Source organism: Heptranchias perlo, chromosome 22, assembly GCF_035084215.1.
Source record: "Heptranchias perlo isolate sHepPer1 chromosome 22, sHepPer1.hap1, whole genome shotgun sequence".
Classification (NCBI taxonomy): domain Eukaryota; kingdom Metazoa; phylum Chordata; class Chondrichthyes; order Hexanchiformes; family Hexanchidae; genus Heptranchias; species Heptranchias perlo.
The window spans coordinates 22,863,956-22,882,113 of record NC_090346.1 but is presented as its reverse complement, the minus strand read 5'-3'; the positions used below and the strand labels follow the sequence as shown (position 1 = coordinate 22,882,113).

General features: G+C 39.8%; 1 protein-coding gene across 4 annotated transcripts in view; it reads left to right on the top strand.

The window, feature by feature from the left end:
* The first annotated feature begins 4,165 nt into the window (after nt 1-4,165).
* LOC137340590 (E3 ubiquitin-protein ligase MGRN1-like) overlaps nt 4,166-18,158 on the top strand; it is a 186,157-nt gene continuing 172,164 nt past the window's right edge. For all 4 annotated transcript variants that reach the window (XM_068003141.1, XM_068003142.1, XM_068003140.1 and 1 more), the window contains exon 1: nt 4,166-4,643. In XM_068003141.1, coding sequence (XP_067859242.1) covers nt 4,556-4,643 — 88 coding nt within the window. In that variant the 5' untranslated portion in view covers nt 4,166-4,555. The remainder of the gene's footprint in view (nt 4,644-18,158) is intronic.

Genomic DNA, 18,158 nt, shown 5'->3' with positions numbered 1-18,158 from the left:
GTAGACCACATGTAATTACTTACCTGAAAAAGGGAACAAGTGATCTGCACTTTGGCAACTTGCAAAATCTGCTGAGAAGTGCACAGGAATGTCCTGAACAATTCACCGGCTGTTAATGGCTAAATATCAAGTTGCATTGATATTTGGCCATTAATGGAGGGTGAAATATGTTGTAATTATGCAGATCCTATTTGGTTCTCTTGATGTAATTGTTTTTTTCTATCAGTACATGCGTGAGGCACAGCAGACCTGTAAAATCGCATAGACTTTGAAATTACATTGTGTCAATATTAGCACATTAATGCTTAATACTGTAAATCATCTAATGCCTCTACCAGAGCACAAAGGCATTTCACACAAATCCATTACTTTTGTATGCTATTATTTGCACAATGTAATTTAAGGACAGATTTTTTTTTGAGTCTCATAGATTTTGAGGATCTAATAAACTTAGAAGAAAAATCCTGTTTTTTTGCATGATAGAAACTTTAATTTCCAGTCATATTACTGCCAGTCATATTACTGCCATCAGTCCTGTTCTTGAATTATAAAATAGTATTATTACAGATAGCTGTGGCTCCTGTTGCTCCTTCTTTGTTCATCAAGAGTTATCTCAATAACTCTTGAGGATGATACAAGGATGGTACCAGAACTAAGAGGGTATAACCATCAGGAAAGACTGAACAGGCTGGGGCTCTTTTCTCTAGAAGAGGAGGCTGAGGGATGACCTAATAGAGGTCTTTAAAATTATGAAGGGGTTTGATAGGGTAGATGTAGAGAAGATGTTTCCACTTGTGGGGGAGTCGAAAACTAGGGGACATAAATCCAATAAAGAATTCAGGAGAAATCTCTTTACCCAGAGAGTGGTTAGAATGTGGAATTTGCTACTGTATCACATGGAGTTGTTGAGGTGAAAACCATAGATGCATTTAAGGGGAAACTAGATAAGTATGTGAAGGAGAAAGGAATCAAAGGACATGCTGATAGGGTTTGATGAAGTAAGGTGGGAGGAGGCTCGTGGAGCATAAACATCGGCATTGACCAGTTGGGCCGAATGGCCTGTTTCTGTGCTGTAAATTTTATGTAATGGATGAGAGTCAGACCTGTTGAAAGGTGTGTAAATTGATAGGTATTGAACAATACAGCACATGGTCTCATAATCACAAATTCCTGTCCTTGAATAGTCAATGTGTGATATATGTGTACTTCTTGATGAAGAGATGTAGTCAAAGATCTGGGAGCATTGGTGAGTAGAATAGGACATTCGTTTAGGTATGATGCCAAGTTGATGTAGTGATTTGCATACTGTTAAAGAAAAATCACATCTTTGAAGTCTTTTTTGGCTACACCATTGATTGAAGGTGAAAGAATAAAAAATATTTTTGGCTTTATTAAATGAGCTGTTTCAACCACTATTTCATCGCAAAATGAATAAAATGCACCTGAAAAGTTATTTTATTACTTTCCTAAAGCATTCAATAAAATTGAGCAAAGTCAATTTTGGTACTTGGCAGCTCTGTATTTGCAGTCCATGATTTCAATTTCCATTGTCCAATGGCCATAAGTCATACATACACTGACAAAATTTCCATCCATCTACAAGAAATGAAATTTAAAAACATTATCATGTTCACCTTAAGTCATAGAGAGCATAAAACGGTACCAGGGACAAAAAACTATAGTCATGAAACAAAAAACAACAACAACTTGCATTTATATAGCGCCTTTCACCAAGGCGCTTCACAGGAACATTATCAAACTTGAAACAAATGCAAGAAAGACTTGCATTTATATGGCAACTTTGACTTTTATGACCTCAGGAAGTCCCAAAGGCCTTTACAGCCAATTAAGTACTTTTGAAGTGTAGTCACTGATGTAATGTAGGAAACGTGACAGCCAATTTGTGCACAGCAAGGTCCCACAAACGGCAATGAGATAAATGACCAGATAATCTGTTTTAGTGATGTTGGTTAAGGGATAAATATCAGCCAAGACACCAGTGAGAACTCTCTTGCTCACCTTCGAAATAGTGCCATAGGATCTTTTACGTCCACCTGAGAGGCCAGAAGGGGCCTCGGTTTCATGTCTCATCTGAAAGATGGCACCTCCGACAGTGCAGCTCTGGAATGTCAGCCTAGATTTTATGCTCAAGTCTCTGGACTGGAACTTGAACCTGCAACCTCCTGACTCAGTGGCGAGAGTGCCACCACTGAGCCTAGGCTGAGGAGAAACTGGGACTATTTCCACTGATGGAAAGACGGCTAAAAGGAGATTTAATAAAATCTTTTAAAATCATGAAAGGTTTGTTTATCTTAATGTTTTTACGTATCCATTGGAAGGCCATCAGGCCTATACATGCTTATCCTATCCATTGGCTGATTTCGTCTGTTAGCACCAACAATTCCCTCCTCATCTTCTGGGATAAACAAAAGAGGTCTGTAGCCAATTTTGGAGTCCTCAGTCAAAAATTAATCTTCAACTATTTTAGGCCTGCTAATTATTATTCAGGAATAATTTATGTAACTTCTATATATGACCTTGATTTTCAGAAATCCATCTAGTATCGTCTTGAAGGACAGTAATGAATCAGTCTTTTCTACTTCCTCCAGCATCCTCTTCCACTAGTTGGTCACACTCTGAGAAAAGGATGAATAGGGAAAGACTATTTCCTCTGGTTGAGGAGTCTGTGATGAAATTACCAATAGGGGAGTAAGCGAAAAGAATAAAGAGAAATTTCCGTTGCAGAAATTTGTTGCAGAATGGAATACTATGCCACATGGAATAGTTGAGGCAGAGACCACTATTGTTTAAGGAAAAAATGGATATAAATATATGAAACAGGAAAATTCAGGGCTCTGGAGAGGAACAGGGCAGTGGGATTAGTTTTGAATTGATCCAGCAGAGTCAGCACAGATACGATGGGGCAAATGATCTCTTTCTGTGCTGTAAAGTTCTATGGTATTATTTTCAGGTAGGATAAGTGCAAGAAACACCAAGGGACTAAATTTAAGCTGAAAACTTAATTTTAGTTACTTAACTGATCTTTAGGAAAGGTTGTGCTGCAGCATGTTATATTTGTTTCAGCAAGATTTTGTTATTTGTGTGTTATTTTAAAAGTAACTTTTTCTTAACACAAATATAAACAATGAATCCTTAACATGTAAATAACAACAAAAAGGAAAAAGAAATGCGGGGATCCTTCCCTGCACCACTGGGGATCTGAGGTGGAGAGTGTTGCATTGTACAGTGGCATTAAATGTGAATTTGAGCCACTTCACCGATACCCAGGCTGCTTGTAACATCTGCGGCCTGGGTCGGAGGTCCTTCATAGTACCATAGTATGGTACAACACAGGAGGAGGCCATTTGGCCCATCCAATTAGTCCCACTCCCCTGCTCTTTCCCCATAGCCCTGTAATATTTTTCCTTTCAAGTATTTTTCGAATTTCTTTTTAAAACTTACTATTGAATCTGTTTCCTCCACCCGTTCAGACAGCGCAACTCGCTGCGTAAAAAAATGTTTCCTCATGTCGCCTCTGGTTCTTTTGCCAATCAACATAAATCAGTGACCCCTGGTTACCGACCCTTCTGCCACTGCAAACAGTTTTTCCTTATTTATTCTTTCAAAACCGTTCACGATTTTGAACAACTCCATCAAACCTCCTGTTAGCCACCTCTGCTCTAAGGAGAACAACCCCAGCTTCTTCTCATTACTGAAGTCCCTCATCCCTGATACCATTCTAGTAAATCTCTTCTGCAAAGCAAAAGCAAAATACTGCGGATACTGGAAATCTGAAATGCCAAGCAACACACACACACACAATTAAGGCTCGCATAGGAGTGATGGCACCCACGGAACCATATCCCAGCAGAGTCAATACAATGGTGGGGGAAGAAAAATTGACGCGTAACAAACAATCCTCCCGCCCACAAAATAAAAGCGGGCGGCCTTCTGCAACGGATCCGAACGCGTTCCCTGGAAACACAGCTCCTCGTCGAACTTGCCAGGTCTGTGAGACAGGCGCAGAACGTGAGGGTTCGACGGTGCACGCTGGGAACTGTAGTCTTTCCCCCGCACGAACACCGCCCACCAACCGCGCCTCAGAACTACACCTCCCGCAATCCACCGCGCGCCCAGCGCAGCTCAATAACTTCCGGGAGGGAAAGTTTACGACGGTTTTATGACGGAACAAAAAATGTTCTTTTGTTGGTGTTTTTTTCGTCCGTGTTTCTCCAACGACTGACATATGAATTAGTCTTTGTTTCACGGTTTCTTTTTGTGTGTTTGAAGAGCGAAAAATACCCCCTGGATAGCGTCCCTCGTGTTTTTTTTCAATGTCAGTTTTATTAAGATTCAAATAGGGTCTATTTTTAAAAAAAAATCTGAAGACAACAATTTCCTTCGCCGTTCACCCGTGAGCTTTAAACGGATCCATTTGTCGCTGGTGTCGCAGGGGCTGCTGTATCGCCGCCGCCTTTAGCCCGCGGTGCGAAGGGGGGATCGTAAGCTGCCTGGTTGTGGTGCATTGTTCACTTAAAAGGGGGGGAAGAAAAACATGGGCTCGGTGTTAAGCAGGAGAATCGCAGGAGTTGAGGATATCGACATCCAGGCGAACTCGGCCTACAGATACCCACCGAAGTCTGGTAAGGGAGTGACTGAAGACTGGCTCAGCTCTTCATTCGGCGCTCGGCTGTCATCATTTCTATATTTCATTTTACAAAAAAAAAAATTAAATGTTTGTTTTAAAATAGACGCAAACGTGCCAGTTGCTTCGTTCAATTCCTAGAGAGGTGTCAAACATACTTCACACAACCGTTTCTGTTCGTATCTGACGAGACGAATACATGTTGAAGTGTTTAAAATTATTCAGCATTAATTTTTCCGAATGAACATTGTTATAGTTGGGATTGACATCGGTCTGTAATTTGGGTAATTTTACCTCTTGTATACCGTGTTACTGGCCATATAATATTTTTGTTTTTTTTAATACTGATTTTTGGAAATAGGGTTTCAGTATGATAGCTCTGAATAGTTACTAAATTAGATTGTACAATCTTATGATTTTGTAGGGAGAATTTTGCTAATTATTGTGGCAATTTAATATTGTGTTAGATTATTGAAACGATTGAATTTAAAGCAGCAAAAATGATAGTGTCCTGACTGGATTTGTTGACAGTCCTGATAGTAATTTTTTTACTGCGCTGCTGAAAGTGCCACTTCTCAGATATACCCTTTAGCAAGTGATGACCAGGTGATTAAATAGAAGCCCCAACTAGGTTCACTTTTTTTGGTGTTTGCATGTATGCAGCAAATGCACTTAAATTTAAAGCTGATGTATATGCACTGCATGTCATTTACCTGATCCATTCATTTTATACCATGTATATCTGGAAAAAATATATATTCACCAGTTGTAAGCATGCTATAGATATTGCTGCAAGAGTGGATACAAATTTGGTTAAGCACAGCAAAATCTCAGCAAGAATATTTGATAATTCATGGCCATTTGATGCTGAGCTTCCGACCCCATGTCCTCTCTATCACAAAGATTGCCGACTTCCAGCTCTTAAACATTGCCTGCCTTGGCCTATCTGCCATTGAAACACTCATACATGCCTGACAGTTTGGCACACATGGAACCATATCTGAGGACTGTTTGATACCCTTAGTATCTTAGTATGTTACAGCACAGAAGGAGGCCATTCGGCCCAACGTGCCTGTGCCAGCTCTTTGAAAGAGCTGTCCAATTAGTCCTACTCCCTTGCTCTTTCCCCATAGCCCTGTAATTTTTTTCCTTTCAAGTATTTATTCAGTTCCCTTTTGAAAGTTATTATTGAATCTGCTTCCACCACCATTTCAGGTAGTACATTCCAGATCATAATAACTCTCTGGTTCTTTTGCCAGTCACCTTAAATCTGTGGGCCCTGGTTACTGACCCATCTATCATTGGAAACGTTTCTCCATATTTACTCTATCAAAGCCATTCATGATTGTGAACACCTCCATCAAATCTCCCCTTAACCTTCTCTGTTCTAAGGAGAAATGTGGAAAACCATAAAGACCACATTAATGTAGAAATACGTGAACAGTTACTTGACCATAAAAAGAGAAAAGCATGATGGGTATTTGACCAATGTTAACTCCTTGACTCCCATACATAGGGTAGTTACAATTTCACACACACACACACAGAAAGACACAATTGTCCTTGGTACGTTGATAATTAAGTTGGCTGTCCAAGTGCTTGGTACTATCTGGCCTCCCCCCCCCCCCCCCTCCCCCCTCCAGATAAGGGTAATTGCTAGCTTATAATATAATGAGAATACAGTTTCTTGAGAGGCCATGTGGCCTTGATTCTGACCTAAGCCCTACTGATTAACCAGCTTTGTAATTTAGGGAGGTGGTGTTCTCGGGCCTGTGAGGCCTACGTGCCAAAACAGGAATGAGCTATGGATGTCCAGAGGAGGCAGGCTCCCTACTTGATTGACTAACCACTTGAACTAATAGGGAATGTACATGTACGCCCATATTCTATGATAGACAGATATTGCTGATTGAACTGTATAAATGTGAACTGTGTCCTTTGTTCAGAGAAGTGGTAGTTCTGACCATTGTCAGAGCAGATCTTCCCTTGAGCTCAAGTTTCTTTTAATTAAAATTCTTACTTGTCTGAAAATAAGTGTTTGGAGTTAATGCATTGTATATAAGGGGTAATTAAGTTTTCGACAGAACTACCCCTGCTACTCCAGTCTCTCCACGTAACTGAAGTCTCTCATCTCTGGTACCGTTTTAGTAAATTTCTTCTGCACTTTCCTAAGGTGTGGTGCCCAAAATTGGACACAATACTCCAGCTGAGGCCTAACCAGTGTTTTATAAAGGTTTAGCAAAACTTCCTCGCTTTTGTACTTTATGCTTCTATTAATAAAGCCCAGGATCCTATGCACTTTTTTAACAGCCTTCTTAACTTGTCCTGCCACTTTCAAAGATTTGTGTACATTAACCCCCAGGTATCTCTGTTCCTGTACCCCCCTTAAAATCGTACCATTTAATTTATATTGCCTCTCCTCATTCTTCCTACCAAAATGTATCACTTCACACTTCTGTGTTAAATTTCATCTACCATGTGTCTTCCTGAAGTCTGTTACTATCCTCCACTTTGTTTACTACATTCCCGAGTTTCATGTCATCTGCAAACTTTGAAATTATGCCCTGTATACCCAAGTCCAGGTCATTAATATACATCAAAAAGAGCAGTGGTCCTAATACCGACCCCTGCAAAACACCACCGTATACTTCCCTCCAGTCTGAAAAACAACTGTCACCACTACTCTCTGCTTTCTTTCCCTTAGCCAATTTTTGAGTTCATTCTGCCACTGTCCCTTTAATCCCATGGGTTTTAATTTTACTAGCAAATCTATCATGTGGCACTTCATCAAATGTCTTTTGAAAGTCCATATTCGCAACATCAACCGCACTACCCTCATCAATCCTCTCTACTTCATCAAAGAACTCAATCAAGTAAGCCAAACATGATTTTCCTTTAACAAATCCATGCTGATTTTCATTTATTAGCCCATACTTTTCCAAGTGCAAATTAATTTTATCCCGGATTATTGTCTCTAAAAGTTTCCCCACCACCGACGTTAGGCTGACTGGCTTATAATTGCTGTTTTTTTCCCCACTCCCCTTTTTTTGAACAGGGGTGTAATATTTGCAATCCTCCAATCTTCTGGCACCATCCCCATATCTAAGGAGGATTGGAAGATTGTGGCCAGAGCCTTTTCAATTTCTACTCTTAGTTCCCTCAGTAACTTAGGATGCATCCCACGTGGAACAGGTTACGTTTCTACTTTTCTACTGCCAATCTTTTAAGTGCCTCCTCTTTATCTATCTTTATCCTATCCAATATCGCTACTACGTCCTCCTTTACTGTTACATTTGCAGCATCCTCTTCTCTAGTGAAGACTGAAGCAAAGTATTCAAAGTATTCATTTAATACCTCAGTTATACCCTCTACCTCCACAAGATGATCTTTTTTGTCCTTAATCGACCCCACCTTTCCTTTGACTACCCTTTTACTATTTATGTTTATAAAAGGGAACCCAAAAGTCTTTTATGTTAGTCACTAATCTATTCTCACACCCTCTCTTTGCCCCTCTTATTCTCTTTTTTAGATCTCCACTGTACTTGTGTATTTAGCTTGGTTCGCTATGGTATTATGAACTTTACACATTTGTCATAAGCCTCCTTTTTCTGTTTCATTTCAATCTCTATCATTAGTCATCCAGGGTGCTTTAGCTTTGGATGTCCTTCCTTTACCCCTCATGGGAATGTGTCTACACTAAACCTGAATCATCTCCTTGAAGGCCTCCCATTGTTGAGTTACTGCTTTGCCTCCCAATTTTTGATTCCAATCCACCAGGGCAGGATCCCTTTCAAACTCACTGAAATTAGCCTTCCTCCAGTTAAGTATTTTTATGCTTGATTGTTCCTTGTCCTTTTCCATAATTATTCTAAACGTAATGATATTATGATCTCTATTTCCCAAATGCTCCCCCCCCCACTGCAACATGCTCCACTTGCCCCACTTAATTTACCAGAATTAGATCCAGCACTGCTTCCTCCCTCGTTAGGTTGGAAACACACTAATCAAGAAAGTTCTCTTGTATACATTTCAGGAATCACTCTCGCTCTTTGCCCTTTACACCATTGTTATCCCAGTCTATATTGGGATAATTGAACCATACCTGAATATGAATCAATACCTTCAGGAGAAAAGTGGAAATTAATCATCGTAAATGCTAGTACTTACCTAATGAATGTTAGGACGATATACCACAAAGACCTGTACCTGCTTAGAATAATGTGGAGGCTAAATTTGATTTGAACTACTTCAGACTCCTTTTACATTACATCGCCTGCACCCAGTCAAGAGCTCTTTGCATGATTGCAAGCAGTGTACAACTTGTATCGGAACTATACATTTGAAATTATTTTAATAATACAAAGTTGCAAACAGTATTACTAGTTGTGCTTGATATTTAAATGGAAAAGATTTTTCACTTAATTAATTTACTTCTCTCAATTTCGGATGAGTCCTGGCGAATGGAGATGGGAGTACCAGTCTCTGAATACTGGGTTGACATCCAGTGGGATACTCGTGTTTGAAAGGAGTGCAGTGGTGACCTCCCGTTACGCCTGGCTGGGTTTCTTGATAGGGAGTTGTGAGTCAGGCTAACAACCTGTCCACGTAAGAAAGGTTTTTGTTATGGAAATAACCCAGAGCAATCTTCTGGTTGTAAAAAACAGTGTAAGAAATGGGTTGCTTCATGCGCCGCTAGGCATGGAAGAGAAGGAAGAATAATTTTGGATAAGACGTTAAACGGAGTGAATGTAAAAGTTCAGGTGAATGTAAAAGATTACATTACATTTTTCTAAGAAGCCCAGGGGAGTTATTCTGGTATCTTGGCAAACATTTAAACCTCAACCCACATAATCAAAAACAGATTAATTGGTCATTTATCTCATTTGATGTTTATGGGACCTTCCTGTGTGCAAATTGGCTGCTGCATTTGCCTTAAGAACAGTGTCTACACTTCAGAAGTACTTCATTAGCTGTGAAATACTTTGGGGCATCCTGAGGATGTGAAAGACACTAAATAAATGGAAGTCTGTCTTTGTGCAACAGTGGGAAAAAAAGAAACAATGTTACAGCCTTACCATTTCCAGGGAAATCTGCCTCACTGGGCCAACTTTAAAAAAAATGTGATCGTGAAATGTTAGTAGCTTTATTATTGTAATCTGTATAATTGAATGTCTTGCCTCTAATAAATTGCAAACATCTCAAAGTGTCACATTTCTGCCACACTTGAAAGTATCCCACATACACTTGAATCTGATTGGCTCAAATGTCATTCATAAAGAAAATAACAAATCATAACTGAACAAGTAGGGAACCTACTAATGAAAAAGTAGTAAGCAGATATGAAAATTACAATCAAGAACCAGCGGTCAGCAAACACCTACCAATAGAACAACTGACGAGGAGGAACTGATGGAATCTCACAAAATATTTTATGAAAATGGTTTTGGCCACCATCTTGTTTTGTCAGTAACTCAAGGGTATAGTACTAAAAATAAGGTTTTGAACATAATCACATAAAAAAGACATAATTCACAAGAAAATCAGTAAACCTAGCCATACAGTGTCACTTGTATGTTTGAAATCAATCCAGCAATTTCCGTGTACCAACACAGGTCCCTATTCTAAACCGGGAGCTACGGTTTTACGTTTTACCTCTATTATAGTTTCTTCTATTCAGCTTTTTAACCTATTTTTAAAATCTTGAACTCTGCTCTATTATGAATGCACTGACTCCAATCCTGCAGTCTATGCATGTACGATTATGCCCCATTATCTGTGGGGCCTTTAAAAAATGTTTTTGTTGTATCAATTTTCCCACAGTATGTTTGTTTTTTCTTGTATTTCATAATTTTTGCGCCTTTTTCCCCACTGTAGCGCTAGATTGCTCTTGTGTGGTTTTCAACCACAGAGTCTGTGCATGCACACTCATTCCCTATTACCATGTTTCTTTACTATTTATTTGTTTTTTTTTTGCATTTTTCGGTGTTTCATTGTTCTTCCATTGTCTGAACTCATTTAGGAAAAAGTTGCTTGTCTGGTGCTTCTATTGGCCTCAGCTGCAACTTCTATGCTATGTGATTCATGTGACCTGTGACCTAAGCCGCGGAAGGAGGGGGGTAGTCTGCTTGTGTATTTATTTAACCTTGGTATACTGGAAACCTTTGTCATGGTTGCTTTTTTAAAAACATGTTTGAGGCTATAGAAAGCAGCCTGTCCTCCAGCTCAACGTAAGCAATATGACATGATGTCCGCTAGCATACTGTAATATTGATGAAATGTGTTATATATTTTACAAAGCTGACTAACTTAGTAAACAATAAAATATTTATTTCTTTTATCTGCCTTCTCTTCAGGCTCTAGTTTCCTTCACTACTCTAACCATTTGTATTTCTGTCGTCTTTTTATCCTTTAACTTCTCTTTATTTTTACTAATCACAACTTACACTTATGTAGCCCCTTATCACATCTCCCAGAACCATCCCAAAGCACTTCACATTTTTAAAAAAATTATAATTCTGCAGGATGTAGGTGTTGCTGACCAGACTGGTATTTATTGTTCATCTTTAGTTGCCCTTGAGAGGGTGGTGGTAGGCCTTCTGAACTACTGCAGTCCGTGTGATGAAGGTACTCCCACAATGCTGTTGGGTAGGGAGTTCCAGGATTTTGACCCAGCGACAATGAAGGAACGACAATATATGTCCAAGTCAGGTTGGTGTATGACTTGGAGATGATGGTGTTCCCATGCACCTGCTGCCCTTATCCTTCTAGGTGGTGGAGCTTGGGAAGACTGAAACCATTGTCTTATGTCCCAGCCACAAACTCCGTTCCCTAGCCACTGTCTGAGGCTGAACCAGACTGCTCACAACTGTGGCATCCTATTTGACCCTGAGCTGAGCTTCTGATCCCACATCCTTTCCATCACCAAGTCTGCCTACTTCCACCTCTGTAACATCTTGCATCTCGACCCCTGACTCAGCTCATCTGCTGCTGAAACCCTCATCCATGCCTTTGTTACCTCTAGACTTGACCATTCCAACGCTCTCCTGGCCGACTTCTCATCTTCCACCCTCCATAAACTTGAGCTCATCCAAAACTCCTCTGCCCGTATCCTAACTCCCGTTTACCTATCACCCTGTGCTTGCTGCCCTGCATTGGCTCCCAGTCTGGCAACGCCGAGATCTTAAAATTCTCATCCTTGTTTTCAAATTCCTCCATGGCCTCTCCCCTCTCTATCTCTGTAACCTCCTCAAGTCCTACATGTTAATTGTATCTAATTTATATCAATTAGTGTTAATTGTACTCAGGTGGTGGGTATCAATTGGGGACTCTCTTGCATCCATTGATAGGAGGGTGTGTAATGTTGAGTGGTGTGAATAAAGGCTTGGAAGCAACTGAAGACCAGATTCTAGTATTCTGTCCTTCACGGGCTATCCAGTTATTACATGGTAGCAGAGGATGGTTGCCTAAAGGTGGAGGTTGGAAACTATGATTTTTATCTTGAAAGCCTAGTGGCCATTGTGGAAAATGGAAGAAATCAAGTTTAAAGCGACAAGGTATGATTTCCCTCCGATGTTCTCGGAGTTTGAACCGTATGACCAGTGGAAGAATGAGGTTGATATGTGGACATGGGTTACTACTCTGCCACAGAGAAAACAAGGCATGGCATTGGCGTTGTCACTTCCTGAATGAAGTACAATCAGAAGTAAGGTATTTTCTGAAATAGATGCAGATCTTTTGGATAATGATGAAGGTTTTACCTTTCTAATAGCATTTCTGGATTAAATCTACAAAAAAATGACCTGTTAAGTGCCTATGAGGCTTGGTCAGCATTTGAAAGATTTCAGAAAATGGACGGTCATTCAATGGAAGAGTATATCGTGGACTTTAACAAACTGTACAAAAGGTTCACAAAGTTCAATTTGGGAATCCCTGGATAAGTACTAGCGTTTAAATTACTAGATTGTGCTAAGGTGTCTCACATGGACAGGCAACTGGTCCTAACTGGCGTCCAGTTTTTAGAAAAGAAGAATGTGGGTCAAATATCTGCTGCCTTAAAAAAAAATTCCTGGGGAAACAGTCATTCCCTTCAGCCATCATGGAACAAATGGAGCCTTTCGCTGTGACACAAAGAATAGAAGATTCGATGGTTAGCAGGCTTCGAAGTATTCCAGATACTAAATGTAGGCACCAGACCAGGTTTCAAAATTTTCAAGAGACCAGACGCTGGCGTCGATATGATGGAAGGATTAAAGACAGCCAGATTGGTGATGAAAGCAGGTACAGCAAGTCCAGTTATATCAATAGTAGACAAAATTGGGATACTAATAACGGGTGAGTGAATCCCAGGAATGCCCAAGGAAAAATCAGTAGATACTTTCGATGTGACTCTAAGTATTGTTATGCGGCGAATTGCCCAGAGTGAAGATGCAGGGTCTTTGAAATGACGCATGAATAAAATAGTTCTGAGGAAGAGGATGAAGATAATGATGAATCTTAACAGATTATATTGGTCACAAGGAGTTTTAATCCTGTGATGAATGTATTTGTTGCGGATTCCTTTAATTTTGCGGTGTTTGTGCATGTACTTCAACTGTGTGCGGGGTAGATTGGTTAAAATGTTATTTTGATTCACTGAGTAGTGAGGATCGCCGCAAGGTTAAGGAATATAAAAGTTCTACGTTTTAGATTTGGAAATGACAACACCTTGAGGTCACTTGAGAGTGGTAATTCCATGTAAGCTTGCTGGAGTAAGCCATTTTATAAGTATGGATGTAGTCTCTAGTGAGATACCTATGCTTTTGGGTAAACCTTCCATGAAAAAGGCAAAAACGAAACTTGACATGGAACATGATGCGGCAATCATTTTTGGCAAATTTGCAGTTTACCCAGTCAGGGCATTATTGCGTCCCCTTAATAAAACCTGATGTTTCTCATCAGCATGTTAGACAAGTATTAATGGCATAAGGCGCTAAGGATAAGAGAGAAAAAATAACTTTGTCTTAAAGTTACATAGACAATTTGCCCACCCTACTTGTCAACGTTTAAAAATCCTGCTAAAAGATGCAGGTGTAGTTGATGAGTATACGAGGCTAATAGAGATTAGTGAGAACTGTGAAATCTGTAAGAAGTATCGAGGGACACCACCATGTCCCATTGTAAAATGTTCTGTTAGCACGTGACAACCCTGACCCTAATGCAGTTGCCATGGATCTAAAGGTATGGGATAAAGACAGAAATGTTTTCATCTTACATTTTATTGACCTGGCTATGAGATTTAGTATTTCTACAGTAATATATAGTAAGGAGAAGGAGGTTATTCTCGATAAAATTATGGAAAAATGGGTAGGGACTTGGTCAAAAACTTTGCTGGTATCCCGATAATGGAGGTGAATTCGCTAACGCGGAGTTCAGAGATGTGTGTGAGAATATGAATATAATTGTCATGAATACAGCAGCTGAGAGCCCTTTTAGCAGAAAGGAATCTTGCTGTGATTGATAGCATAGTGCATAAAATTTTGGCTGATCAAACAGAGTGTAAATTGTCAACTGCCCGAGAATGGGCAGTTCATGATGGTTGGAGGATATAATCCTTACCAACTAGTCTGTGGGCGCAAACCCAAATTACCTTCTATTCTTTGTGATAATCCTCCTGCTCTAAAGGTACTACAATTAGTGCCATTTTTTCTGAGCATTTAAATACTATGCATGCAGGGAGACAGACTTTTATCAAGACTGAGGACTCAGAGAAAATTTGTAGAGCACTGAGGCATCGTATTAGTCCATCTGAGACAGAGTTCAATTCAGGCGATTTGGTATACTATAAAAGAGAGGGTCATAGCGAATGGAAAGGCCCTGGTAAGGTAATAGGTTGTGATGGTAAGACTTGTCCAACATGGCAATCAAACTGTTAAGGTTCATTCCTCACGATTAATTGGAATTAATCATAAAATCTCAGACTCTGAGCAGTTGATGGAAGTAAACGAGGCACCTTGTGCCTCTGATGTACATGATTTTTTTGATGAGGTTCCTGAGGAATAGGCTGAAGTAGATCAAGGGCTGGATAGTGGTAATGTCAGTTATCAAGAAACACATGACAGAGCTATCACATCCACAGAACAATTACTCAAAGTGGGACATGGGTGACATATGTTCGAGAAGGGACTAATGAATGGAGGGATGCAACAATTTTGGGCCATGCAGGCAAAACTACTGCTTGGTTTAAATATTGGTTGAATGTTCAGGATGATGGCCATACAGCAACTGGCAAAATGAGGTAAAAGAGTGGAGAGTACGCAAGTGGAATACAAGTAGTGATAGGGAGTCCGGAAATGAATCTCGCGTCAGAAAACGATCATGAACTATGTCTTCTACTTCAACTTCTATGTCTGTAGGGACTACGACTGCAAGATAAGAAGGTTATCTTGCAGTCGTAGTCCCTACAGACATAGAAGTTGAAGTAGAAGACGTAGCTTGACTAGGCCAGACAATGAAACAAAGACCACAGAACAGTCACATAACAGAACTAGAACTAGAAGCAGAAGATCGTGAAGTTTTGGTGGCTGCCAATAAACTTGAGGATAAATGAGTAAAAGAGGCAAAACAAAGAGAGTTAGATAATTAGAAAGAATTTGGTGTTTATTCTGAGGTAACGGATAAGGGTCAACCAGCTTTGTCGCATAGTTGGGTTTGTACTGAAAAAGTTCTTGCAGATGGAACTTGCAAGGCGAAAGCGAGATTGGTAGTTAGGGGTTTTGAAGAGAAACTGGGTGATACAGATGTTCAAGTGGATTCTCCCCTGCTGGAAATGTAATCTTAAAAATCTTGGCTCTTTTGACAACATATTCATGGGAGTGTAGGTCAATTGACATAAAAGCCACATTTCTGCAGGGCGATACTTTTCAGAGAGAAGTGTTTCTGAAACTGCCTAAAGAGGCAGTAGATGCGGAAGGAAAACTATGGAAACTAAACAAATGCATCTATGGCCTGAATGATGCTTCCAGGGTAAAGTATTTTTTGGTGAGATCTGTTTTGCTGAAAATAGGTTGTGTTCAACTAAAAGCAGATCCCGTAATGTTTTATTGGTACCATAACAGAAAACTTTCAGGCACCTTCAAGATGCATATTGATGATTTCTTATGGGGTGGTACTGTGGAATTTGAGGAATTCATCATTAATAAGATTAGAGTGGAATTTAAAATTGGGAGTCAGGCGTGTGAGACTTTTAAATTTATTGGTTTAGATATTAAGCAGAGTGGGTCTGGTGTAACTTAAAATCAACAGTCCTATTTAGAAAGTGTTTCTCCCATCCCGGTGAATCGTACAAGGTAGTCACAGAAAGGTGATGTTATATCTAAAGAAGAGACAGAGCAATTCCGAAGCTTGATTGGTCAGTTGAACTGGTTGTGCACTCAGACTAGACCAGATGCTAGTTTTGATGTGTTGGAGTTAAGTACTTCAATGAAACAGCCCATAGTAGAGAATGTTTTAAGGGCAAATAAAACATTATGAAAATGAAATATAGATAAATGTGTAATTAATTTCCCATCCTTAGGTGACCCAAAGAAAATGAAGCTAGTTATTTTTAGCGATGCTTTACACGCTAATCTTCCTGATGGGTATTCTTGTGCAGCTGGTTTCATTGTGTTTCTTATGGGTGAGAATGGGAAATGTTGTCCATTTTAGCTTGGGAGGCTAAGAAAATAAAAAGGGTTGTTAAAAGTACTCTGGCTGCTCAAACACTGGCTCTTGAAGATGCAATGGATATGGGATTCTATTTGGCAAATATCTTGAGTGACATCCTGTACAGGTGCGAGTACTGAAGATAGTATACCCATTGAATGTTATGTAGACAGTCATTCATTGTGAGATAATGTACACTCTACGAAAAATGTGAGTAGGAAAAGATTACGGATTGACCTTGCTGGCTTGAAACAAATGCTGGAGAGAAAGGAAATCTCCAATTCTGGCCTCTTGCGCATCCCCAATTTTCTTTGCTCCATCATTGACAGCCATGCCTTCAACTGCCTAGACCCTAAGCTCCAGAATTCTCTGCCTCTCTGCTTCTCTCTTCTCCTTTAAGATGCTCCTTAAAACCTATCTCTTTGACTAAGCTTTTGGTCAGCTGTCCTACTACCCCCTTTATGTGGCTTGGTGTCACATTTTGTTTGATCACGCCTGTGAAGCTGTGGGTCGTTTTACTACGTTAAAAGCACTATGTAAATGCAAGCTGTTGTGGGTTTCGGGGGTGCTGCTGAAGAAGCCTTGGTGACTTGCTGCAATGCATCCTGTAGATAGTGGAGGTGGTTGATATTTAAGCTAGTGGATTAGGTGCCGATCAAGCGGATTGCTTTGTCCTGGATGGTGTCGAGCTTCTCAAGTGTTATTGTAGCTGCACCCGTCCAGGCAAGCGGAGAGTATTTCATCACACTCCTGATTTGAGTTTTTTAGGTGGTGGAGAAGCTTTGGGGAGTCAGGAGGTGGGCCACTCGCCACACAAATACCCATACAACAAATTACTTTGAAATGCAGCGAATGTTATGTAGACAAAACTACCAAATTTACCCATTTTCCTTTGCCCCCATTAAGTTATCATTCTCTTTTTGGAAGCAAGATGACTTTGCTGAAAATCTCTCTCTGACTGAAAAAGAGTTTCATATTTTTTTCAGTCAATCAGAAGATGGTTAATTAAATTTGATATGATCTTATCAGAACACTAGATCAAACTGTTGATGATTTCTGCCTGACTCTGTCAATTTCAAGAAACACAAAGTGGTGCATATTGTAACACCTCAGCAGCCCTGGGTGGAAAACGTGCTGTAGGATTTAAAATGAAATATCGCATCCTTGGAGCCTTGTGGGATCACATGTTCCCCGTATATTTAGTGATGTTCCTCAGTTAGCCATTGTTGAATTTTAGAAGTACTATTTGGAGACATTCTGAGAATAGTCACTTTGTGTAGAACTTGCTGATATGATGTGTGGAATAGCAATTGACGGCTATCCTAAATCAGAACAGGTGGCTGTGGGTAGTTTTTCCTATTTGTGGTATCACTGGAATAGAACTTCATGCATTGTACCTGCGGTGCAGAGAGTTCTGCACAAAATGTTTGCTTTCGGGCTGCCTTTGGTTCAGTTTTAAAACATAATTCAAGAAGTAGCTGAGAGAGAGCAGTATTTTTACAGATATCTCTTTATGCAAGATTTAAGTCTGATGATTCATGCAACATTAAATTCTCTTTTCCCTTTCTTCCCACCCCATCCAAAAAATAGAGCTCATAACCAGAATAGTTGTTTACTGATAGGACAATACTGAAGTGTTATGATTTCTTTCAATTAATCTGTAGTATAATAAAGAAATCTATCCCAGTCAGCCAAGGGAGTGGGAATTAATATTTGGTATGCATCCCTAAAACAAGATACTTTATCATCATAAACAAAGTTTTGAGGCTTTGTAGTAGCAGAGCTGAACCCCGCAAAGCTGAAAATATTGGCTGATGTTTTATAATGAATGCAC